The sequence below is a fragment of the Ursus arctos genome, unplaced genomic scaffold (genome assembly GCF_023065955.2).
Source record: "Ursus arctos isolate Adak ecotype North America unplaced genomic scaffold, UrsArc2.0 scaffold_30, whole genome shotgun sequence".
NCBI lineage: Eukaryota > Metazoa > Chordata > Mammalia > Carnivora > Ursidae > Ursus > Ursus arctos.
In genome coordinates, this window is record NW_026622986.1 from 17,504,784 (window position 1) to 17,532,036 (window position 27,253).

Below are 27,253 nucleotides of genomic sequence, written 5' to 3' on the forward strand. Positions count from 1 at the left end.
TAAACTCTCATAACCCAATAAAGTATATAACATTAAACACATTTTACAGACTTGGAGAAAACTGTACCATAAAGAAATGAATACAATTCATTAAAATTTATATGTAAGAACGATGTTCCAAGACTACTTAAGTTCCATCTGAAAAATAACAAAGGGGCTCTTACCCTCCCAGACTTGAGAGCTTATTATAAAGTTGACTTTCAACACAATAGCCACAGTGATCATGTTAAAAAACCTGCTTTAATCAAGTCATCCCTCAGCTGAAATCACCCCAATGGTTTAGCAACTTATCCTATGTAACAGAATGTCAATTTTCCATAAACTAATCTACAAATTTAGGAAAAGTGTCATCAAAATACCAAAGGGATTTTTAAAAATTAAATAGCCTGATAATATCATCAGTGATGTCTTGTGGATTTTTTGTACTCCCTGATATGACAAGATAAGCAGTAGACTTAACCTCTGTGGTACTTTTTCCCAAAATCCATCAACCAAGCTAATAATGAGAAAATACCAGACAAACCCAGATTGGGGGGCGGGGGGCACTGAACATGTACCTGGCCAGGATTCCTCAAGACTGCAAAGGCAATGAAAAACAAGACTGAGACACTCTTACAAACAGATGAGACATAGAGACATGGCAATTAAATGCAAAAGAACATTAAGGGGAAAAAATGGTGAAATTTAAAAAAAAAACAAAAAACCCACAACAACCAACCGTCTGGTAGGAAAAACTCCAGGAATTCATACCACAAAGGACTGATTTCCCTAATACACCAAGAGCTCCTACACAACAAGACATATATGTACCTTGAGGATTTTACCAAGAGAAAATTAAGGTAAGAATATGAAGGAATACTTCATATAAAGGAAATATAAATTAGCTTTTAAGCATATGAAAAGTTGATAAACTTCTCTCACCATAACAGAAATACACACTAACGCTACACTGATGTAATTTTTATCTAACAGATTGGCAAATATAAAAAGGTCCTTAATAATGATGGATGGATAGGGTTAAGAGCTGGACTCAGAATCCCTCCTTCAGGCTCTGGAGGAAAACACAGTAGTTTAACTTCTTGCAACACAAACTCTGATGATAGATGACAATACTGTAGGGTGTGCCGTGTACTAGTAACTTACCTGAGAGTGCTCTTTATTTTAGCCTGTTGTACTTGGTTGTCAGGAGCCTACACTGTATGACTTACATAATTTATGGTCCACAGTTACATTAAAATAGAATAGCCAGCCACTTACAAATACAGAGACTATATGACTAGCAGACATTTTTAAGCTGAGGGTAACCAAATCTGGTGGCTTCCCCATGCTAATGGGACCTACATTCACATTAGCTTCTTACAACCAAAACAATGAAGACATTAAAACTTGCATCAGAGTTTGGAGGCCTGTGTATTTCTGCAACTGTATATACTTTTCCTCTATTAAGTATATTTGGTGTTGGATAAGCCAATTACGACTTGTGAGTTTGATGGATAATACAAAATTGAAACCCCCACAGATGGTTGTGTAACTACTGAGGTAAGTATAAGAACAGGTTCTTCTCAGGTGTTGTGAATAAAGTGTGAATTACTATAATCTTGACAGTTGAGGATTTGGCAGAATCCACTGAAATTACAGAAATTCATATGCTCTGACCCAGCAATTCCACTTGTAGGAATTTTTGCTAATCACCCAGTATCAATGATTACACCATACGCAGTTACGCGGTCTCTGCAGTACTTTGTTAAAAAAAAGCCACCTGGGTGGCTCAGTTGGTTAAGTGTCCCGACTCTTGATTTCGGCTCAGGTCACATCAAGCCCTGAGTTGGGCTCCCTGCTGGGCTCCCTCTGCCCCTCACCTACGTGTGTACTCTCTCTCTTTAAAAAAGAAAAAAAGAGGCAGAACAGAGAAGCCAACTTAAGAAGAAGTGTTGGTAAGAATGAAAAGGAATTGGATCTTTCATACACTGCCTGTGGGAATGTAAAAATGGTGCAGCCACTATGAAAAAGTCTGGTGGTTCCTCAAAAAGTTAAACACAGAATCACTATCTGACCATCAATGCCACTCCTAGTACATACCCCTTGAAACTGAAAAGAGATAAAACAGATACTTGTACAACCATGTTCACAGCAGCACTATTCACAACAATCAAAAGGTAGAAACAACACAAGTGTCCAAATAATGAAAGGACCAACATAATGTAATCACACACACACACACACACACACACACACACACACACAGAATATTATTCAGCCATAAAGAGGACTGAAGTACTAATACCTACTGCAACACTGATGAACCTGAAAAACATTATGCCAAGAAAGAAGCCAGACTCAAAAGGTCATACACTGCATGATTGTTATAGTTATATAAAATACACAGAATAAGTAAATCCACAGAGATAAAAAGCAGACTGGTGCTTGCCAAGGGTTGGGGGAGGAAGGTCAGAAGGCAGAATGTACAGTTTCTGCTTATGAAAGCATATTTTCTTTGAAGGTGATAAAAATGTTTTGGAAACTGACAGAGGTGATAGTTGCACAACACTGTGAAAGTAGTGAATGTCACTGAACTGTGTATCTTAAATTGGTTAATGTTATGCTGTAGGAATGTTACCTCAATATTAAGAAAAAGAATAAAATATCCTCCCTTCCTTCACAAACTGCACTTCAGGGTAATGAAACAGTTGTTAAGAAATCGGTTCTCTTTATAGAAGTACTCTTCCTAATACCTAATGACAAAATATCACAACTTATTCAACCTCTATTTAATAAAATAATGGTCCAGGGGCGCCTGGGTGGCACAGCGGTTAAGCGTCTGCCTTCGGCTCAGGGCGTGATCCCGGCGTTCTGGGATCGAGCCCCACATCAGGCTCCTCTTCTATGAGCCTGCTTCTCCCTCTCCCACTCCCCCTGCTTGTGTTCCCTCTCTCGCTGGCTGTCTCTGTCAAATAAATAAATAAAATCTTTAAAATAAATAAATAAATAAATAAATAAAATAAAATAAAATAAAATAAAATAAAATAAAATAAAATAAAATAATGGTCCAGCAGTGCCTGGGTGGCGCAGTTGTTAAGCGTCTGCCTTCGGCTCAGGGGGTGATCCCAGCGTTCTGGGATCGAGCCCCACATCAGGCTCCTCCACTAGGAGCCTGCTTCTTCCTCTCCCATGCCCCCCACTTGTGTTCCCTCTCTCGCTGGCTGTCTCTGTCAAATAAATAAATAAAAAATCTTTAAAAAAAATAAAATAAAATAATGGTCCAGATACTGGTCAACAGCTGCTAATATCACAAAAAAGAAAATAACCAAATATCATATCCCTCATGAAGGAAGTATACAACGCTATCAAGTATTTTTAACTGCCCTCACAATATACTGAGTATGATAAGCCTCTGAATACAACTAGTAATGTAAAGAAAATATGGAACAAAGTAACATGTTCACACACACACACACACACACACACACACACACGCCATCTGAGAAGCAAACAATAAAATGTACTGTGGGAAACCATACAGGGCAAATGTCCCAGGTTTTTCCATACATAAAGTTATAAGGGAATGTGGAGGAGGGAGTACAAAGAGACCTAAGAAACATAACAAGCAAGTACAATGTATGCACCTTATGGATCCAGCTTATGGAACTTATTTGGATACTGATTCATTCAAATATAAAAAGAAAACATTTAGAGAGACAATCAGGAAAATCTGAACAATGACTGAATAGTTGATGGCTTTAAGAAATCCTTGTCAATTTTTTTTTATGTTTGATAATATATTGTGTATTTTTAAAATATCCACATGTTAGTGATGCTCACAAAATTCAAAATAATCAGAATGGCATACGGAAGGGTTTAGATGAAACAAGACTAGCCAGGACTTATCACTGTTGAAGCTAAGTACCTGGGGATTCTCTCTACTTTTATGTATGTTCAAAGTTTCCCATAATAAAATAGATATATTTTTAAAAATATACCTGCAAAGTTTTACCATTTAGTATCTCTGATGTCCATTCCCTCATTTTTACCCTCCTACTAGTGCTGTCTTCAACCTTTTCTTCATCAATCTCTCCCTTAGACTTACTGTAATAAAGCAGAGTCTCATCTTTGTACGGTATAGATTCTAAAGCAAAAAACAAGCATAATCAAAACTGTCCTCGAAAAATCCCTTAAAATTCCAATTTTGAATATATATCCTGTCAGATTTTTTAAGTTCTCATTTTTCTCTTAGATAGTATCTATCAATGAGCCTCAATTCATTCTGAAATCTCTTCAAGAATGAAAGTTAACAAATAATCCAATTAAAAATGGGCAGAAGACATGGACAGACATTCCTCCAAAGATGATATACAGATGGCCAACAAACACATGAAAAGATGCTCAACATCACTCATCATCAGCAAAATACGAATCAAAACCACAATGACACATCACCTCACACATGTCAGAATAGCTAAAATCAAAACCACAAGAAACAACAAGTGTTGATGAGGATGTGAAAAAAGAAGGAACTCTGTGCACTGTTAGTGAAAATTCAAACTGGTGCAGCCACTGTGGAAAACAGCACAGAGGTTCCACAAAAAAATTAGAAACAGAACTGCCATATGATCCAGTAATCACACTACTGGAATATAAACAATACTAATTTGAAAAGATATATGCACCCCTATATTTACTGCAGCATTATTTACAACAGGCAACTTACGGAAGCTGCCCAAGTGTCCACCGATAGATGAACTGAAAAAGATGTGGTGGCACTTGGCTGCCTTAGACAGAAGAGCATGCAAGCCTCATGTTGGTTGTAGAGATTACTTAAAATAAGTAAACTAAAAAATATATATATTATACACACACACACACACACACACACACACACACACAGAGGAATATTCTTCAGTCATTAAAAGGAATGAAAGCTTGCCATTTGCAAAAACATGGATTGAACCAGAGTTAAGTTACTGTAATGCTAAGTGAAATAAGTCAGACAGAAAAAGACAACTACCGTTATGATTTCTTTCATATTTGGAATTGAAAAAAAACAAAAGAACAAAGAAAAAAAGAGCAAACCAAAAAACAAACTTAACTATAGAGAACAAACTGAGGGCAGGGTGGGGTGTATGTGAAATAAACAGGTGAAGGGGATGAAGAGTAACACTTATCTTGATGAACTGAGTAATATATATATAATTATTGAATCATGATATTGTACATCTGAAGCTAATATAACAGTGTATGTTAACTATGCTGAAATTAAAATTTTAGTTTCAAAAAAAAACAAGAATGTAACATCACCACCTCTTGCCTGGCTCAATAATAATATTTCACTATTATTATATATTTCAATAATATGTTGAATATATTCAATAATATATTTCACATCTTTGTCAATGATGGTTGGGAAAGCCTTACAATCAGTCACTGGGATTTCCACATAGGTTTGCCTAGAACACACATTCAGTGAGTAAAATGGCAAACTGAATTACCTCTACAGTTTATTTTTTTCTATATCTCCTCCCACCCCCCAGGCTATATAGCTGATTTCAAGTATGTTAAATGCACTTATGATCCAGCTCTACTGTTATTTTTTTTTGGCTGATCTGGTCTCATATCCTTCCAATCCATTCTCCACAATGCTGTCAGAGAGTGACCTTTCTAAAATAGAAATCTCATGTTATTCCTCAGCTTCAGTGGCTCCCCACAATCAACAGCATCAGGTACAGAAAAGGGGAGGGGAGGGGAGTGGGTGAAGGAAGAGACAGGAAGGAGATGAGCAGGGGAGAGGGGAAGGAATGACAACTTTGCCTGTATCATTAGTTTCACCTCTCAGAAGGCCTGCCATTCAAACTTTATAGTCTAATTCCAGATCATTTTCAATTCTTTGATATATTTGTGTCTTTTATAATTTGCTTCTCCTTCTGCCTGTAATACACAAACCCCAGTTTTCACACACCAACCTATGTTAAGTTTGTTAAGTATTTACTTACCTTTAACAACTGAGAACTATATACAGCAGATGAGATTGAGAAAATTAAAAGCTGCATTGAGAAACTCCTCATCCTGATTGCCAAGAAAAGCTGAACTAAAACTTGTAACACATTTTCCAACATGAAAAAGGGGTATTAGATACTAGTTATTATCAAAAAAAAAAAAAAAAAAAAAAAAGAATAGCTGTTATCAATACTGTACCATCAGGTACACTGCGGGGTTTTGTTAACGACTCTAAAAATATAATTAGCATTTCAACAGGAAAATGCATTCCGGGTTCCAAAATAATTTGCAAATCAATTCTGGAACAGTTTAGTCAGAATATTTTAAATACACATCAAATTTAGACTCTAACAAAGATGGCATTTCAAATCAGTGAAGATAAGATGAACTGTTCAATAAATGGTGATGGGAAAAATGGTAGCATTTTAGCATCTAGGAAAAAATAAAGTTGGATCCATACCTCACACTGTATTACCTGGATACATTCCAAATGTATCAAAGATTAAACTGTAAAAAAAAAAAGAAACCATAAAAATACTAGAGGAAAATGTGAAAGAATTCCTTTAATAACTTTGGAGTAGGGAAGGCCTTTCTAACTAATGATTCAAAATACAGAATCCATGAAAGACAAGATTAATAAATTCACCTAAATAAATATCAAAAACTTCTGCATGGTAAAAAGCCCCATAAGCAAAGACTAAACAACTGGGCAAAAAAAACCAAACACCACCAACAACAAAAAACCAACCCAACCCGTATCACAAAAGCCTAATGAATGAGGGGCGCTTATGAAATCTCTAACAAATCAAAAAAAAAATGATCAACAACCAAAGAGAAAAAACATTAACAGACCAGAAAGAGAAAAATACAAATTGCTTTTAAAAATATAAGATGCTCAGCTTCACTCATAATAAAAGAAATGCAAAGTAACTGCTCTGAGATACCAATTTTCACCTACTGGATTACCAAAGGATATGGAGAATAAGTGTTTCATTCATTGTGCTAGAAACATAAACTGGTACAACCACTGGGGAAAATAATTTGGGAATATCTATCAAATTAACTACAAACTTTGACCCAACAGTTCCACCCCTGGGAATTAATAATCTTACAGATGTAGGTATGTATGACATGTATACAAGCATTAGTCATAAAAGCAGAAGATCAGAAATCTATCAACAGGTGACTGATTACATAAAAAAGAGAGCTTTATACTGGTAATAAATTGTTTAGTAGGGAAATTAAGATGCAAAAGAGTATTTATAATATTCGTCCATCCATATAAAAATTAGGAGAAAATATTTCTTTATTCATATTTATTTGTATATAAGAAAAAAACCCTAGAAGGATATGCAAGTAAGTAATAACGGCCATTATATCAACAGCAGGAAAGCTGTGGAGAAACTAGGCAGAGGGTGAACAGGAACGGGAGCAAGGGTTTCTCTAATACTTCTAAAATTTTGTCAAATGTGCCTGTATAACATAGTCTAAACATTAAATCTGTATATAAATAAATTTATGTAAAGCAAGGCAAAAACATTTTATTTCTCCCTTTTATATACTCATGTCATTCCTCTATTCTATGCCAAAAATGCTTTAGAAGTGGCTGCCCAAAATGGAAGAGTATACTAACAGGAGTTACAACCTCTACTTATAGGAGTTTCTTCATCAGTTTATTTTCACAGTATGCCACAGTTTGATAAATTCATGTCTACGTGTTTAAGAATGGTACAGAGCTATAAAGCAACATGGATTTCTCAGAGGACGGTAACTAAAAATGGAGATGTAAATGAAAAATACACAAGGGTCCTCAGGAAAGCGCACCAAAACTTAAAGACAGAAGTCAGCATTTCTCTATATTCAAGCAACAAAAATCCTCAGGGTGTTAAAATTAACATTCACTAGAAATATCATCTGTCCAGAAATACACAAAAGAGAGGGAAATAAGACTCTAAAATATCAGAGTTTAGCTCTAACAACAAAAAAAGCATCTTAGTTTTCCAAAAATAATTTCTAATATAAAAAAATTATACCCATTTAAAAAAATCAAGATTTATTTAGAAGTACGTGGACCATTCTACATTAAAAAAACAATGCTTAGGGGCACCCGGATGGCTCAGTAAGTTAAGTCCAACTCTTGATTTTGGCTCAGTTTCAATCTCGGGGTCATGAGATCAAGCCCAGATTCGGGCTCTGCACTGGCTATGGAGCTCTCACTCTCTCTCTCGCTCTCTCTCCCCCTGCTTCCCCCCACTCTCACTCTATCAAAAAAAAAGCTTAAAAGTTTGTCCATAAAACAGCAAAAAAGATTCATAAATTACATCCGTTACTATCAAAAATATTCCAGTGGTAAACACTTCATTTGATACTATAATATGAACTATCATTTTTAAATACTCCTCCACTCCAGTTTTCAATAAAAAAATTTTTAATAAAAAATTTTTTAAAAGTCTCTGTACTTACCCCCATTATCTGTTCTTTTTAAAGCTCCATCCTTATGAGGACACAGTTCACATCTCTATTTTAAAAAAAAGAAAGAAAACAAAGAGATTTTTCAGATTACCAAAGTATAACATCTTCCCTATAACCTCAAAACTATTAAAATGTGGGAGCAGGGGCGCCTGGGTGGCTCAGTCGGTTAATCCTCTGCCTTCAGCTCAGGTCATGATCCCAGGGTCCTGGGATGGAGCCCCGCATCGGACTCCCTGCTCAACTGGGAGTCTGCTTCTCACCTCTCCCTCTGTGGTTCCCCCTGCTTGTGCTTGTGCACTCTCTCTCCATGTAAAATAAATAAATAAAATCTTAAAAAAAAAAAAAAAAGTGGGAGCAGCATTTGTACCAGTTGCCACCAAGAGTATTTCAAAACATTCCTCACAAAGTAATTCTCCTCAAAACGTGATCTTCCTCAGAATACCAGGTAACAACATTATTCTATATGTGTGTGTGTGTGTGTGTGTGTGTGTGTGTGTATTTTTTTTTTAAGTATCTCTTTTTTTAATTTGTCAGAAAGAGGGGGAGGGAGGAAGAGCATAAGCAGAGTGAGGGGCTGAAGGAGAGGGAGAAGAAGGTTCCCTGCTGGGCATGGAGCCTGATGGGGGACTTGATGCCAGGACCCTGGGATCATGACCTGAGCTGAAGGCACACAGTTAACTGACTGAGCCACCCAGGCATCCCTTTAGTAAGTAATCTCTACGCCCAACGTGAGGCTTGATCTCATGACCCTGAGATTAAGAGTCACGTGCTGCTCTACAGGTGGCTCAGTCAGTGAAGTCTGGGATTTGGCTCAGGTCTTGATCTCAGGGTTGTGAGACTGAGCCCCGCATCGGGTTCCATGCTCCGAATGGAGTCTGCTTGGGAATCTCTACCTCCCTCTCTGCCCCCCACCAAATAAATAAATCTTAAAAAAAAAAAAAAAAAAAGTCACATGCTCTACCAACTTTAACCAGCCAGGCATCCCATCAGATAACAACTTTAAAAAGTAAATATTACTTAACTTTTACATACCTGCCACAATTTTTTTTTTAAAGATTTTATTTATTTATTCAACAGAGATAGAGACAGCCAGCGAGAGAGGGAACACAAGCAGGGGGAATGGGAGAGGAAGAAGCAGGCTCATAGTGGAGGAGCCTGATGTGGGGCTCGACCCCATAACGCCGGGATCACACCCTGAGCCGAAGGCAGACGCCCAACCGCTGTGCCACCCAGGCGCGCCTTGCCACAATTTTTTTTAACATTAATAATAACAAAAGGGTTCTGAAGCAGTTTTTAACATTTGCTGCTATCCCTCTGCCTTCTGTCTAGGATCAGCTAGTATTATTGTAGTCAGTTAGGTGTGGTTTCTCCTAAAATAAACAGTTGAACTCAAAAATTTAGAATTCTGATTTAAATGAGAAGACATGATCTCATATAGGCTCACTTGCTTTCTGGAAGGAAGGAACTGCTCTAATTACTCTACTTAGCCTTATCACTACACACAACGGTACTCAGTAGTTATTACACACCACTATCCCTACCACCCCCAAAACTAAAACCAGAAATAAACGTAGAGTGGGTGCCTGGGTGGCTCAGTCGGTTAATCGTCTGCCTTCAGCTCAGATCATGATCCCAGGGTCCTGGGATCGAGCCCCACATCGGGCTCCCTACTCAGCGTGGAGTCTGCTTCTCCCTCTCCCTCTGCCCTCTCCCCCTATTCGTGCTTGCTCTCCCTCAAAAATAAATAAATAAAATCTTAAAAAAAAAACGAAACAGAGCTAGTACAACCATTTCTTTTCACTACTGATAAGACACAGAATTATAAAAATAATAAACAGAGTAAGTTTCAATGACATTGCCTTACTATGAAGAATATGTTCCTGGAGGTCACACTTGAATATTTATTATTTGTACCCTACCTTGCTGCTCTCCAAAGAAGTTTTGCAGCATATAATATAGTAATAAAAACAAATTACGAAAGAAAGTAAGAGAAGAAAATTAAGATAAAACAGTGAATAAGTAATAAAACATAAGCCATTAGATCCTGTATTCATCTTGCAGTATTTCTCCTGATTTTCCTCTAACCTCTTTGGCAACACATTTCTTTAAAGATTTTAAAGATTTTATTTTTATTTTTTAAAGATTTTATGGCAACACATTTCTGATCACCATGTCTAACCTTTAAATGAGGTAGTTTCTCAGGGCTCCAGCTTAAAATGCCTTCTCGTTTCATGTTAAACACTAGGCAATCTCATATTTTCCATACATCTGTTACCAACTAAATTACAAGTATGCCAGTGACTCTCAAATTTTACCTCCTATTCAGCTCTGTCCTTGGATCTATATATAAAACTTCCTACAACTGCAATGGCACTTTAAGCACTGTCCAAAATCTATGGCAACACTTGCTCTTCCTGTAGTATCCCCTATCTTTTTTTTTTAAGTTTATTAATTTTTCTTAGTAATCTCAACACAAAACATGCGGCTTGAACTCACGACCCCACGATCAAGAATCACATGCTCTTTTGACTAAGCCAGCCAAATGCCCCTTCCCTCTCTTTGTAATAATACTCTCAACAACATATTGCCCATACAAGACACCTAGGCATCATCTTTTAACAGCTTCACCCTACTCTCTAACTCGTATTTAATCAAACAGTATATTTTGCCCATTCATCCTCCTGAGTACTGGTGAGATTTGACTACCTCTCTCCATCTACACTACTTTTAAGTTACTGCAAGCCAACATCAACTTTCATCAGGACCACTTCAGGGACCCCCATTCAATAGTCTATTTATACTTACTCTCACCTATACCACCAATCTAGACTGAACTTCAAAAATGTAGGTCCAAGTATATCACTATGACACTTAATAAACATTTTAATGGTTTCCCTACATGAGCTAGCCCTTACTTACCTCCACAGCCTTCTCTTTTCAACATCTCACTGTCTAGGCAATACTGCCTTTTCTTCTTTCACTTTTGTTTTCTTTTAAAAAATTCTGCCCAACATGGGGCTCAAACTCACAGTAAAGGATCGCATGCTCTACCGACTGAGCCATCCAGGTGCCCCTCTTCTTTCACTTCTATAAATACCCCAAAGTTCATTCTTGCTTCATAGCCCTTAAATGTGTTGTTTTTACTCTCTACCTGTAATGCCTGTCTTACACCCCAGCCCTCTTTCACAGCTGGGTAACTTCAACTCACAAATTCTTGCTTAAAGTCACTTCCTCAAAGGTTTCCCTGACTCCCTCCATTAGATTAGGTGCCATATTACAAATCACTTACACTTCCTCCTTGTCATATACTGCAATCACAATTAACTGTGCAATTATGTTTATCTCCTCTGCTAGAGTATAAGCTCCATTTCATGCCTGTAGCCCTAGTATCTATCAAAAAATATACGAACGGACAGAAGAAGCAAAAACACAAGCACACTTGCGAAAGGCAGGCAATAATCTGGTTCTAAGAGATACAGCAACTTCTCTTACAGAAAGAAACACTATTAGTTGAGTGATTTAACTTATGGGAAAGAAAGAGTTGCTTTTAGAAGAGTAACTAAATCTAATTCAAAGACTACATAGAGGGGCGCCTGGGTGGCACAGCGGTTAAGCGCCTGCCTTCGGCTCAGGGCCTGATCCCGGAGGTATGGGATCGAGCCCCACATCAGGCTCCTCCGCTATGAGCCTGCTTCTTCCTCTCCCACTCCCCCTGCTTGTGTTCCCTCTCTCGCTGGCTATCTCTGTTAAATAAATAAATAAAATCTTTAAAATAAAAAAAAAAAGACTACATAGAACCAGGGATAATTACTCCTTGGGATGACTGGGTGTAAGAATGATTGTTTAGGGGGCGCCTGGGTGGCACAGCGGTTAAGCATCTGCCTTCGGCTCAGGGCGTGATCCCGGCGTTCTGGGATCGAGCCCCACATCAGGCTCCTCCGCTATGAGCCTGCTTCTTCCTCTCCCCCTCCCCCTGCTTGTGTTCCCTCTCTCACTGGCTGTCTCTCTCTCTGTCAAATAAATAAATAAAATCTTAAAAAAAAAAAAAAAAAAAAGAATGATTGTTTAGGGGGCTCCTGGGTGGGTCAGTTGGTTAAGCATCTGCCCTTGGCTCACGTCATGAGAGTCCTGCCACAGGCTCCCTGATCCACAGGGAGTCTGCTTCTCCCTCTGCCCCTCCTCCCATTTGTTCTCTCAATCTCTCTTTCTCTCAAATAAATGGGGGAGGGGGAGGGGGAGGAGAAGGGGGGAGGGGGGAGGAGGAAGGGGGGAAGAAGGAGGGAGGGGGAGGTGGGGGAGTAGGAGGAAGAGAAGAAGAATTGTTTAGCAACTAAGGAAGAAAAAATTTAGATTAGACCCTTAAACTTTATTTTTTTTTTTAAGATTTTATTTATTTATTTGACAGAGACAGCCAGCGAGAGAGGAAATACAAGCAGAGGGAGTGGGAGAGGAAGAAACAGGTTCCCAGCGGAGGAGCCTGATGTGGGGCTCCATCCCACAACGCCAGGATCACGCCCTGAGCCGAAGGCAGATGCTTAACAACTGTGCCACCCAGGTGCCCCTAGACCCTTAAACTTTACTGATCACTAATCCAAATTCAAAAGGTTTAACAATTCCTTTTCTTTTTATTTTTTAAGATTTTATTTATTTATTTAGAGAGAGCAAGCAGGTGAGCTGGGGGAGGGGCACAGGGAGATGGAAAAAGAGAATTTCAAGCAGACACCCCACTGAGCGCAGAGCCCAACTCAGGGCTTAATCTCACAACCCTGAGATCATGATCTAAGTCAAAATCAAGAGTTGGACACTTAATCAACTGAGCCACCCAGGCACCTCATGAAAAACAATTTCAATAGAAGAACTAAAAACAGTAATCAGTCAAATCTAAGGAATTAAAAATGTCTAGGAGCATGGTTTCAGCTCAGGTCATGATCTTGGGCTCCTGACATCAAGCCCCGTGCTGGGCTCCATGCTCAGTGCAGAGCCTGCTTGTCCCTCTCCATCTGCTCTTCCCCGCACTCTCTCTCTCTCTCTCTCGTAAATAAATAAAATCTTTTTTTTTTTTTTTTAAGTCTATAAAAAATTAGAGGGCTGCCAGACTGACTCAGTCAGTAGAGCATGCAACTCTTGATCTCAGGGTCATGAGTTCAAGGCCTGAGCTGGGCACGGAGCCTACTTAAAAAAACAAAAAAATTAGAATAGACCATTCAAAGTTTTTTTTTTAATATTTTTAAAGAAAATGCAACAAATATGCAAAAATATTCAGCCTCATCTACATTCAAAGAAATATAACTATAAATACTATGAAATTTTTGACCACTAATTTAGTAAATCATGTCTTGTAAAGCCTGTCTTTTTTTTTTTTTTTTTTTTTTTTTTTTTTAAAGTAATCTCTACACCCAGTGTGGGGCCTGAACTCACAACCCTGAGATCTAGCACCACCTGCTCTCCTGACTGAGCCGGCTCTCTCTTTTAATGCACCCAGTAAAGTTTTTCTTAAAAGATAGTTCCTAACATTCTAAGAGCAGTGAACACTAATTTTCATATACTGTTGATGGCATATAATCCAATTCTTTTTGGAGAGCAATTCACCGACATGATTCAAGAAAAATACTAATGCAATTGCTCATTTCTGGAGAGCCAAAGGAAATAATACAATAGAAATAGCACTTACTACGTTGTGTCATTTTTACATCATTTACATACTTTAATTTCAAGACATGAAAAGATATGTATACAAAAATACTTTATATGTCTGTTTATAACTATAAAAATTGTATAGGGTGCCTGGGTGGCTCAGTCAGTTAAGCAATCAACTCTTGGGTTTTGGCTCAGGTCATGACCTCAGGATCGTGAGATCAAGCCCTGCGTTGGGCTCCACGCTCAGCACTGAGTCTGCTTGAGATTCTCTCTCCCTCTCTGTGTCCCTCCCTCCATTCATGTGTGTGCACACTCTCTCAAAAATAAAAATAAAATCTTTAAAAACTGTATAAAAAAGTTGGGGTGCCTGGGTGGCTCAGTTAGTTAAGCATCTGCCTTCAGTTCAGGTCCTGATCCCAGGGTCAGGTTCCCTGTTCAGCAGGGAGTCTGATTCTCCCTCTCCCTCTTCCCATCCCCTCTGCTCGTGCTCTCTCTCTCAAATAAATAAAATCTTTTTAAAATTGTATAAAAAGTCTAACTGTATAACAATGAAACAAATAATGGTATATTCACATAGATTTATGCATAGAAATAAACTCTAAAATACACAAAACATATTAACAGAACTATGGTGAAGACAGTAAGATTATGAGTGAATGTATTTCTTTATTCCAAAATACTTTGTTTTTTTTATAATTTAAATTTTTGTAGAGATACACTACTACATGCTGTGTCCTCCTACTAAAAACAAAAATAGATATGTAGACGATTTCAGAGAAAAAAAGTATAGGAAAAGAAAAGAAGGTTAAATTATAGTTAGAAGACTATACCCTAAGACAGATCTGGTATAAGGGGCCCTGAACCACGGAGACTAACAGATCCTAGAGTAAACCAATTCAAACTGAAAAGTTTTTATTTTATTTAAATTCAATTAACATATAGTGTATTATTAGTTTCAGAGATAGAGTTCTGTGATTCATCAGTCTTATATAATACCCAGTGCTCATTACATCCTTTGCCCTCCTTAATGTCCATCACCCATAACCCTATCACCCTATCCCACACCTCTCCAGCAACCCTCAGTTTGTTTCCTATGAGTAAGAGTCTCTTATGGTTTGTCTCCCTTTCTGATTTCGTCGTTTTATTTTTCCCTCCCTTCCCCCGTGATCCTCTCTTTTGTCAAACTGAAAAGTTTTATACGGCAGGATGCAAACATGTCACTATTATAATTTCACAGTTCCATTATTATTTTAGTGAGAAGTAGTGTTAAAAAGGTACAAGGAGGGGACTGGCGCAGGGGGAAAAAATAAAAATTAAAAATTAAAAAAAAAAAGTACAAGTAAATCCTGTGAAAGGGAACACAGATTATATGGAAATCAAGCAAGCAAGCACACATTGAAGATCTCACATTTTACCAAGAAAAAAAACCCTTTAACTGAAATGGCCCAAACAAGCACAAGTTATACGAGGTGGCTCTTTCTTTGCTACATCATGTAGTATAGTAAGAAACGACATAACTATTTTGCCATCTTTAGAATGCACACATTAATTTCCAAATACTTTTTCTACTTTATATATTAGATTTTTCTGCCAAAAGACAAAACCCACTACACTTCACTAAATCAAGTTCACCCAAAATACTGACCCTTTGGGAAGCTGTGGTTGTGTAACAATCTATTCCACTATATTGGTTTACCCTTACTGTGATTACCATCATATCACAAGATACAACAAGGAAATAATTGAAAATACTACTATATGCTGGTAAGAAAAAATAAAATGGGGGCGCCTGGGTGGCACAGAGGTTAAGCGTCTGCCTTCGGCTCAGGGCGTGATCCTGGCGTTGTGGGATCGAGCCCCACATCAGGCTCCTCTGCTATGAGCCTGCTTCTTCCTCTCTCACTCCCCCTGCTTGTGTTCCCTCTCTCGCTGGCTGTCTCTCTCTCTGTCAAATGAATAAAATCTTTAAAAAAAAAAAAAAAAGAAAAGAAAAAATAAAATGGTAAGGGGCAAGGTTTTAAGTTTGATCTTCCTCATACTATATAAAAGACGTAACTGTGGCATAAAGTAGTATCTGTATGATAAAATATTTACCATCATCATTTCTTTTTTTTTTTTTAAGATTTATCTGACAGAGCGAGCACACCCATGTACACACACAAGTAGGAGGAGGGGCAGAGGGAGAAGCAGACTCCCCACTGAGAAAGGAGCCAGGGCTCAATCCTAGGACCCCAGTATCACGACCTGAGCCAAAGGTAGATGCTTTAACTGACTGAGCCACCCAGGCATCCCTCTTTTTTTTTAAGGTTTTATTTTTGGGGTGCCCGCGTGTCTCAGCTGGTCGAGCATCCAACAGTTGATATTGGCTCAGGTGATGACCTCAGGGCCATGAGTGTCAGGTTCCACGGTGAGTGTGGAGCCTGCTTAAGGCTCGCGCTCGCTCTCTCCCTCTCTCTCTCTGTGGCAGGGGAGAGGGCGAGGAGTTTCTTTTTGGGGCACCTGGGTGGCTTAGTCAGTCAAGCATCTGACTTTAGCTCAGGTTGTGATCCCAGGGTCCTAGGATCAAGCCCCATGCAGGGCTCCCTGCTTAGCAGGGAGTCTGCTTGTCCCTCTCCCTGTCCCTTTCTCTCTGCTCCCCCCAACTTGTGCTCACTTTCTCTCTCAAACAAGTAAATAAAATCTTAAAAAAAAAAAAAAAAAAAGATTTTATTTTTAAGTAATCTCAACACCCAACATGGGGCTCAAACTCACAACCCCAAGATCAAGAGTCACAAGGTTCACCAACTGAGGTAACCAGGAGCCCCATTTCTTTAAAAAAAAAAAAAAAAAAAAGATAAAAATAAATCTAAAATAACCTATCTTTTCTGTCTTTTACAAAGACTTATGGCTACCACAGTAGAAATGAACACCTCTAGTGTCAAGGCTATGGTCTCCAAACAGCATTTCCCAAAGTAGCCAAGACTCCCGAGACATAGATGATTCCTGGTGTAGGTCAAATAAGCTTCAGATAACTTGTTCCATCAGATAGCAAGGAAGCTATAAAAGACTACTTTATTCATGTCAAAAGGATGTATCAGCCAACCTAAAGAGGTTCCTGCTGACCAAAAATGAAATCACTCAAGGCCAGGGAACCTTGACAAGTACAGTCAGTTAAGCGTCTGCCTTTGGCTCAGGTCATTATCCCAGGGTCCTGGGATCCAGCCCCATGTCATGCTCCCTGCTCCACCGAGAGCCTGCTTCTCCCTCTCCTTCCCACTCATACTCTCTCTCGTTATCTCTGTCTCTCTCAAATAAATAAATAAAATCTTTTAAAAAGGGGGGGGGATCACTTAAGGCCAAAAAAGATAGTAACTTCAATGAACTGAAACATAACAAATTTTTTAAATATTATAAGCTGATAAGAATAAGTAAATCCATAAAAGGTAAGGTTTTAAGGTTGATCTTCCTTATATAACATATGTAACTGTGGCATAAAGAAGTAACTGCAGGATAAAACATTTACCATCATCATTTCTTTTCTTGCTTAAAATGAATTTCTACTTCCAAAACAGTTAAGTAAGCTTATAAAAGACAAACCCTTACACAGGTAAGCAGCCGATTCTGGTTTCCCACCTGTAGTCAAAACTTGGAAGGGACCAGCCTAAGTTTCCCTTTTTTTTTTTAAGATTTTATTTATTTATTTGACAGAAAGAGACAGACAAAGCAGAAGCAGGGGGAGCAGGAGCAGGGAGCCTGATGCTGGGCTCCATCCCAGGACTCTGGGATCATGACTTGAGCCGAAGGCAGGCACTTCACTAAATGAGCCACCCAGGCACCCAAAGTTTCCCATTTTTTAAGACTTTTAGCCTGAAGACAAGCCACAGTCAGCTGATAGTGGCCCCTGCAGTCTTCGTATCTGAAGAACGTAAGTAAGATCTGGATCCATACAAAGAGAGAACCAAGAGGGGAGACCCCAAATTTTTATGTATAGAATCTGCCTGTCTCACTAACCCTGGACCATCCATGCACAGAACAAGCTAGAGCCTAAGGAAAAAAAGAAATAAAATTAGTTTTAACCAATTCTCAAAATACATAATAGGCAGTGTGAGTCCAACCTAATCAACTACCTGAGAAAAACAGTATCAATTTCTTCAAAGGAGTATAACAGAATCCAGACTTCCCACATATAACATTCACAATGTTTAGAAAACAATCCAAGTGGTGTGCCCAGGTGGCTCAGTCAGTTAAGCTCAGGTCATGGTCTCAGGGTCCTGGGATGGAGCCCTGTGCCAGGCTTCCCGCTCAGCAGGGAGTCTGCTTCTCTCTCTCCTTCTCCCTCTGCCCCTTAACCCCTGGTGCTCACTCTCTCTTCCAAATAAATAAAATCTCTAAAGAAAAAAAAAAAAAAAGAAGAAGAAAAGAAAAAGAAAACAATACAAGTTATCTGATCTACTAAGAAATAGGAAAACGTTGGGGCGCCTGGGTGGCTGGGTTGTTAAGCATCTGCCTTTCGCTCAGGGCGTGATCCCGGCGTTAGGGGATCGAGCCCCGCATCAGGCTCTTCTGCTGGAAGCCTGCTTCTTCCTCTCCCACTCCCTCTGCTTCTGTTCCCTCTCTCTCTGGCTGTCTCTCTCTCTGTCAAATAAATAAATAAACTATTTAAAAAAAAAAAAAAGAAAAGAAATAGAAAAATGTTAATCATGCTTAAGATAAAAGACAATTAATGAAGGCCAATCAACCCTAAGAAGACCCACACACCGGAATTAGGCTTTAAATAACATTACAACTGAGTTCTAAGAGGAAAACAAAAACATACCTATATTAAGTGAAATAGGAAATCTCAGCAAAGTAAAAGACACTATAAAAAAGAATTAGGTGCACCTGAGTGGCTCAGTTGGTTAAGCATCCAACTCTTGATCTCAGGTCAGGTCTTGATCTCAGGGTCATGAAATGAAGCCCCAAGGCATGCTGGGCATGGAGCATGCTTAAGATTCTCCCTTTCCCTTTCCCTCTGCCCTTCCCCCACCTCTCCCTCTCAAAAAAAACCCACAAAAAAACAAAAACAAAAAACAAAAAAAAATATGAAGCGAAACATTTACCAGACAGGCTTAACAACAAAATCAAGATGACAAAGGAAAGAGTCAGTGACTCTGAAATACCTTAACTCTAATCTTTAATCTGAAAAAGAGAAAATAGCGGAAAAAAATGAACAAGGCTTCAGGGTCCTACTAAAGAGTGTCAAGAAATCTAACATGTATAACTGATGGTCTGAAAAAGGAGAAGGAAAAGTGGTGAGGAGAAGAGAATATGGAATATGAGAATGCAGCAAAAGTAAGTTTTGAAAAATAGTGGATAAAATTTTGATTTGAAGAAAAAGAACTTTATTGATTCAAAACGCTCAGTGAGCCCCAAGTACCCAAACCGCTTGCTTGCTGAAAAGCAAACAAAGGCGAGAATGTCATCAAGGAACCAAGAGAAAAGGACACAACAAAAAAGGGGAACAGTTTTTAGATAAATGGTTGATTTCTCATCATAAACTATGGAAGTCAAAAGAGAGTGAAGCAAAATCGTTAAAGCGCTCCAAGAAAAACAATTATAGTTCAACTCAGAATTCTACATCCAACTAATATGTCCTTCAAAAACGAAGGTGAAACAGGTATTTTCACACAAAAGGCAGCAAACAGAATTCATCGCCAGGAGGCATGGACTACAACAAAGGCCAACAGAAATTCTTCATAATGAAGAAGAACCATACTAAATGAAAATGCAAATCTTTAGGATGCAAAGAAGAGGAGCACAAATGGTGAATATCTGGAAAATATCAAGAATTTTAGTTCTTAAATTCTTAAAAACACAAATCAGTATTGAAAGCAAAAATTATAATATTGTTCTGGGGTTTATAACATATAGATCTAATACATATGAAAACAGCATAACTGAGCAGACTAAGGTTATGTCAAAGATTCTCTATGATTGCAAGATTTCTATACATTTAAGAAGGGGTACAATATTAACTGTAAGTGGTATGCTACATAAATAGACAATAAAAAGGTAAGGAAATATATTGAAATTACTAGGGGAATGCTAAAAAACGAACACAAAGAGAAACAGCTTTACAAAACTCATATATAAAAAATTCTTATCTACAAGCAAAAAAATTAAGTTGGACCCCTTATTTATATCATACATAAAAGTAACTCAAAATGGATCATATACTTAAATGTTAAGAGCTAACACTATAAAACTCTTAAAGTGAATAGTAATAAATCTTCTTGACCTAGGGATGAACAGTGATTTCTTAGATACAAGTCAAAGCTGGTCCTTTGGAAAGATCAACAAAGCTGATAAACATCCAGCTAAATGGATATAAAACATACCCATAAATTACCAATATGGACAAAAAAGGAGGAATTATCACTACAGAACCAACAGATAGTAAAAGGACAAAAGCCTATTAACTTTATACTAATGAATTTAACAACTTAGATGAAATGGAAAAATTCCTGGAAAAACACAACTTACCAAAAACTGATGAGACGAAATAAAAATCTGAAGAGCCCTTTAAACTGAATTCATTCTGAAAATCCCTCCCCAAAATAAAACTCTAGGCTCAGACTTTTTCACAGGTACATTCCTTCAAACACCAAGGAAGAAACAGCATCACCTTCACACAAACACTTTCAGAATATAAAGAACACTTCTGAAATTATTTTCTAAGTTCAGCATGAAAAATACTAACACACCTAATAATATTAACTAATTATTAACAGAAAATACAAAAAAAATTATAGACTAACATCCCTTATGTACCTAGATCCAAAAATATTTAATAAAACATTAGCAATTTCAATACAGCAATATATAAAAAGGATAATACATCATAACCAAGTAAAATTTATCCCAAGAATACAAGATTGAGGAGTGCCCGGGTGGCTCAGTCAGTTAAGTGTCTGCCTTCAACTCAGGTCATGATCCCAGGGTCCTGAGATCCAGCCCAGCATCAGGCTCCCTGCTCAGCAAGGAGCCAGCCTGCTTCTCCCTCTCCCGCTCCCCCTGCCTGTGTTCTCTCTCTCTGTCAAATAAATAAATAAAATCTTAAAAAAAAAAAATACAAGATTAATACAACATCTGAAAATAAAACAATGAAATTCATTACATTAATTATGTACAAATGTATAATCATCTCGATAGATGTGGAAAAAAAATTTAGACAAGAATTCAATATCCATTCATGCTATAAACTGTCAGAAAACTAGGAACAGATCTTACACAACCTGTTTATTAATCATATCTTTTCATTCTGTACTTCTGATACTTTGGGCCTTGGTGACCCTAGAGAGACTGCCCTTCTCAGGGCTACCTAATTCCTGAATGTTCTAGCTAGCTTTGATATGCAAACCAACCAATCCGAGCCCATAGCCCCAACCATCTCTACTTTATATTCTGGCCACAATACTCCCCTACCATAATCACCCCACGGGAAGGTAGCAGACAACTATGGACATCCCCTAAACCCCAGAGTCCTTGAAATTATTCAAACTACACCTGGTTAGCATTCCCTCACTATTCCTTTTCATGGAAACCAAAATGAAGGATCTTGCCTTTATTGTCATAATTTACAACTTTATAATTTTTAATGGGAGTCCTCTCCTGATCTATCAGCCTTGTGCCATACTTAGATAATAAAACCTGTACTTTTAAACAGCCTGATAAAAATCATTAATAAAAAGCCTACAGCTGACATCATTATTAATGGTATGAAGCTGAATGCCTTCCCTAAAGAATGGAAACAGGACTTAAATACATGCAATAAGGGAAGAAAATAAAAAGAATGCGAAGTGGAAAGAGGTAAAAAATTATAACATGATCACCTCCTACAAATATCTGATTTATCTACCAAAAATACTCATAGAATTAATGAGTTACGTAAAGTTGTGAGACAGAAGTCAATATACGTAAGTCAATTCTATTTCCATATGCTAAGAACAAATAATTAGGAAATTGAATTCTTTAAAATACCACTTACACTAGCATCAAGTAACAGGAAAAATCTAAAAACCACTTTTTTCAACAAAAGACACACAAGACCAAGGACTGAAAACTACAAAATATTGCTGAGAAAACAAAGATGACCTAAAGAAATGGAGATATACCATGCTAATGAAAAGAAAGACTCAACACTGTTAACATGTCAATTCTCCTGAAACTGATCTACAGATTGAAAGCAATGGTTATCATAATCCCATCAACCTTTTAGAAGTGATGGAAAAGCTAATATATTTTTTTACTTTATTTATTTGAGAGAGCGAGAGAGAGCGTGTGCAAGCACAGAAGGAGAGGGAGAAGCAGAATTCCAGGTAAGCAGAAAGCCCGATGGGGGGCTTGATCCCAGGACCCTGAGATCATGACCTGAGCCAAAGGCAGATGCTTAACCAGACTGAGCCACCCAAGTGCCCCTGGAAAAGCTAATACTGAAATGTAGATGGAAATGCTAAAAACTTAAAGTATACAAAGCAATCTTGAAAAGGATGAAAAAGGTTGCTGGACTTGCAAATCAGACTTCAAGAGTTACTACAAAATACAAATAATCAAATTAGTATTGTAATGATGTAAGGACCATTCACAGAACAGAATGAATATTCCTGAGCTGGAGCGCACTTAGGCAGCCAAGTGCTGTTTCATCAAAGCACGCCAGTGAGCAATGGAGACTCTTCTCAACAAATGGAGCAGAAACAACTGGATATCCGAATGCAAAAAACAAAAACAAAACAAAACAAAACGTACGTTATCTCTGCTCATCAAAAGCAAAGTTAAGAAAATAAGTAAAAAAACACAGCCTTGGAGAAACTACTTACAAAGCATTTATCTAACAAGGGACCAGTATTCAGGACATACAAGACCTGCAATTAAAAAAAAAAAAAAAAAAAGACAAATAATAAAGAAAGAAAAAAAGGGAGAGAATGAAAAGGGCTAAAGGTTTGAGCAAACTCTTCCCAAAAGAAAACACATGAATGATCAATAAGCAAATTAAAATGTGCTCAACATCACAAGTCAGTATGAAAATGTACAATAAAAGCACAATACCACTTCTACTCAAGATCAACTAAAAGAGACCAGATTCTGCCTTCTGCATGAAATAATAAAAATCTAACAAAACGTATGAAACAATAGCCCTGAAGATTTTGGACAAGTAATGAAAGACAGTAATCCTGAACAACAGAGGTCATACATTTGCCCAGCTTACTGCCTTCAGAGTTTCCAAGCCATGTAACAGGAAGAAGGAACCCAGGCAGAGCACGTGGTTTCCCTAAATGGAAGAAACAGAGCTGGGAGTCCAAGGAAGCCAAGGTGGCTACAGGTCACAAGCGAGACCAGCACTGAGTAGAGATGAAGAGAGAAAGAGAAAAATGAAGAGATCTACAGAGGCTTATTCAAGAAAATGTTGAGTGAGGAATCAGCACTTGCATGGGAGAGAAATATTCAAGCCCAAGGAGGGAACCACCAGATGATTCAGAAATAACAGTACCAGAGCTCACACAAGGATGCAAATAATGCTTGTTCCCAAAAGCCAGAATAAAAAAAAAAAAAAAACTAATAATTAATACTGCATCAGAGTACTAAAAAGTATAATGCCTCAGAAAGAGGTAAAAGTGAACCCTACACTAAATAGAGCTCTGGTCTATCGAAAAAAAACATGAAAGCAAGATCCAAAAGGAACAAACTTGGGGCGCCTGGGTGGCTCAGTCATTAAGCAGCTGCCTTCGGCTCAGGTCATGATCCCAAGGTCCTGGGATCGAGCCCTGAATTGGGCTCTCCGCTCTGCTGGGAGCCTGCTTCCTCTCCCACTCCCCCTGCTTGTGTTCCCTCTCTCGCTGGCTGTCTCTCTCTGTCAAATAAATAAATAAAATCTTTTAAAAAAAAAAAGGGACAAACTTTTCTAGTAACTTAACCATGTCACAGAACAAAGTACAAAAGTATTTTTAGGCGTACTAAAATGGAGACATAACAAGATAAAATTCACAATGACTAAAAATCAATACAAACTTAAAAGACATACAAAGAAGTAACAAATTAAACCCAATAACAAAACAAAAACCAGTCAGTCAAACCAATCTTGAAATGACAGATAATAGAAATGGCACACAAATCCTATAAAACAATTACAGTGAATACATTCCATACATTCAAAAAGCTGGGGAAAAAAACATTAAATATGTTAAGTAGAAATATGAATAAAAAATTTTAAAACTTTAAACTTCTAGAAATGAAAATTACAAGGTGAAAGATAAAAAACATACTATGAGATTTATGGCACAAGAACTCAAGTTAATAGCTTCTAACCAAAATGAAACACACAGAAAAACTACTTTAAAAAACAGACTATGAGGCACCTGGCTAGCTCAGTCAATACAGCATGTGACTTTTGATCTCAGGGTCATGAGCTCAAACCCCTAGTTGAGCACAGTTTACTTAAAAAAAAAAAAAATGAATAGAGTATAAATTAGCTTTAAGATAACTTCAAAAGGCCAAATATATTTGTATTTGGAGCCACCAAAGAAGAGAGAATACAGGAAAAAAAAAAATCGGAAATCAGAAAAAATGTCAACAATTCGCCACATTTAATGATATTATAAACACATAGAACAAAAAGCACCCTTTAAATAAACATGGAGCAATAGAAACATTAAGAAATGTAAACTGTGTCAACTATACCCAAAGAAAGAAATGTAAACTACAACATATGATTAAATTGCCAAAAATCAGAGATAAAGGAAAAAAATCTTTAATAACACAGCCAGAGAAAAAGGGTTCTGTTACATCATGGAGAATGAAAAGAAAGTTAAAGTGGTTATATTAATACCACATAAAATAGACTTAAAAATCAATATTATCAAGAAAAAAGAGAATCAGGTCCCCTGGGAGGGGCTCAGTCAGTTAAGTGTCTGCCTTCAGCTCAGGTCATGATCCCAGGGTCCTGGAACTGAGCCCCACATTGGGTTCCCTGCTCAGTGGAGAGTCTGCTTCTCCCTCTGCCTCTCTCCCCATTCATGCTCTCTTTGTTTTTTTCTCTCTCTCTCAAAAAAAAGAAACAGAGAAAGAAAGAAAGAAAGAAAGAAAGAAAGAAAGAAAGAAAGAAAGAAAGAAAGAAAGAAAGAAAGGAAGAAAGAAAGAAAGAAAGAGAAAAGAAAAAAAGAAAGAAAGAAAGAGAAAGAATCATTTCACAAAGATAAAGGATTTAATGCAGGTGAATTCTACCAAACATTTAAAGAGTTTAATACCTATTCTCAAAATATTACAAAAATACAAAAAAAAAAAATTAAGAGGAAGGAAAACTTTCAAATTTATTCTATGAGGACAGCATTACCAATACTAAAACCAGACAGAGACACTACAAGAAGAGAACTACAAGTCAATATCTCTAACGAATATAAATGCAAAAATCTTCAACAAAATATTAGTAAACTGAATCCAACAATACATTAAAAAGAAGCATTCACCATGACCAAGTGGGATTTATTCCTGGGATGCAAACAATATTTGCTAATTAATCAACATGATATAGCATATTAACAGGAGAAAGGATAAAAATGATATGAAGAGGGCGCCTGGGTGGCACAGTCGTTAAGTGTCTGCCTTCGGCTCAGGGCGTGATCCCAGGGTTCTGAGATCAAGCCCCACATCAGGCTTCTCTGCTAGGAGCCTGCTTCTTCCTCTCCCACTCCCCCCACTTGTGTTCCCTCTCTCGCTGGCTGTCTCTGTCAAATAAATAAATAAAATCTTTTTTAAAAAATGATAGGACGATCTCAACAGAAGCAGAGAAAGCATTGAACAAAATACAACATCCATTCATGATAAAATCCCTCAACAAAGTAGTTGTTGAGGAAACATATCTCAGCATAATGAAGACCATATATAGCAAACCCACAGCTGACATCACAGTCCACAGTGAAATACTGAGAGCTTTTCCTGTAAGATAAGGGACTCAGACAAGGATGTTCACTGTAACCACTTTTATTCAACATAGTATCAAAACTCCTGGCTGCAGCAATCGGACAAGAAAAAGAAACAAAAAGCATCCTCCAGGTGCTTTGGTGGCTCAGCAGCTTAAGCATCAGCTCAGGTCATGAGTCTTGGGATTGAACCACGGGTCTGATCCCTGCTGAGCTCCCCATCCCTCTGCTCCTCTCCCTGCTCGCTTGCACGTGCTCCTACTCTCTCTCATTCACTCTCTCAAATAAATAAATTTTTTAAAAAAGAAATAAAAAGCATACAAATTGGTAAGGATGAAGTAAAACTGTCACTATTTGCAGATGACATGATAGTACACATAGAAAACTCTAAAGACTCCACCAAAAAACTGTTAGGAACTGATAAATGAATTCGGTAGTCAGAAGATAAAAAATTAATATATAGAACTGCAGCATTTCTATACATTAATAATGAAGTAGCAGAAAAAGATATTTAAAAAATAATCCCATTTACAATTACACCAAAAATAAAATACAAAGGAATAAACCTAATGAAGGAAGTGAAAGACCTGTACACTAAAAACTATAAAACACTGATTAAAGAAACTGAAAACAACATAAAAAAATGGAAAGATATTCCACACTCAAGGAATGGAATTCCAAACCAATATTGTTAAAATAGCCATATTACCCACAGCAAGCTACAATCCTTAACAAAATACCAACATGTTTCACATAACTACGATAAAACTAAATTGGTATGGAATCACAAGACTCCAAATGGCCAAAGCTGGAGGTATCACAATCCCAGATTTCAAGACATACTACAACACTATAATAATCAAAACAGTATGGTACTGGTACAAAAATAGACACATGTATCTGCAGAACAGAATAGAGAGCTCAGAAATAACTCCAAGCTTATATGGTCAATTAATCTACAACAAAAGAAGCAAGAATATACAATGGGGAAAAGACATTTTTTTCAACAAATGGTGCTGGGAAAACTGGACAGCTACATGCAAAAGAACAAAATTGGACCACTTTCTTAGTCACAAAAATAAACTCAAAATGGATTAAAGACCTAAATGTGAGGGGCGCCTGGGTGGCACAGCGGTTAAGCGTCTGCCTTCGGCTCAGGGTGTGATCCCGGAGTTCTGGGATCGAGCCCCACATCAGGCTCCTCCGCTATGAGCCTGCTTCTTCCT

The 27,253-nt window shown here is 37.7% G+C and overlaps 1 protein-coding gene across 23 annotated transcripts in view; it reads right to left on the reverse strand.

The window, feature by feature from the left end:
- Positions 1–27,253, reverse strand: part of MLLT10 (MLLT10 histone lysine methyltransferase DOT1L cofactor) — a 232,109-nt gene that overhangs the window by 163,392 nt on the left and 41,464 nt on the right. For 21 of the 23 annotated variants that reach the window (XM_057304613.1, XM_057304612.1, XM_057304610.1 and 18 more), the window contains one exon: positions 8,452–8,506. The exons of 1 other annotated variant lie outside the window; for it this stretch is intronic. In XM_057304613.1, the coding sequence (XP_057160596.1) occupies positions 8,452–8,506 (55 nt within the window). Of the gene's footprint in view, positions 1–6,448; positions 6,473–8,451; positions 8,507–27,253 lie in introns of those variants that run through there. One more of the 23 variants, XM_057304617.1, reaches the window with a different exon arrangement.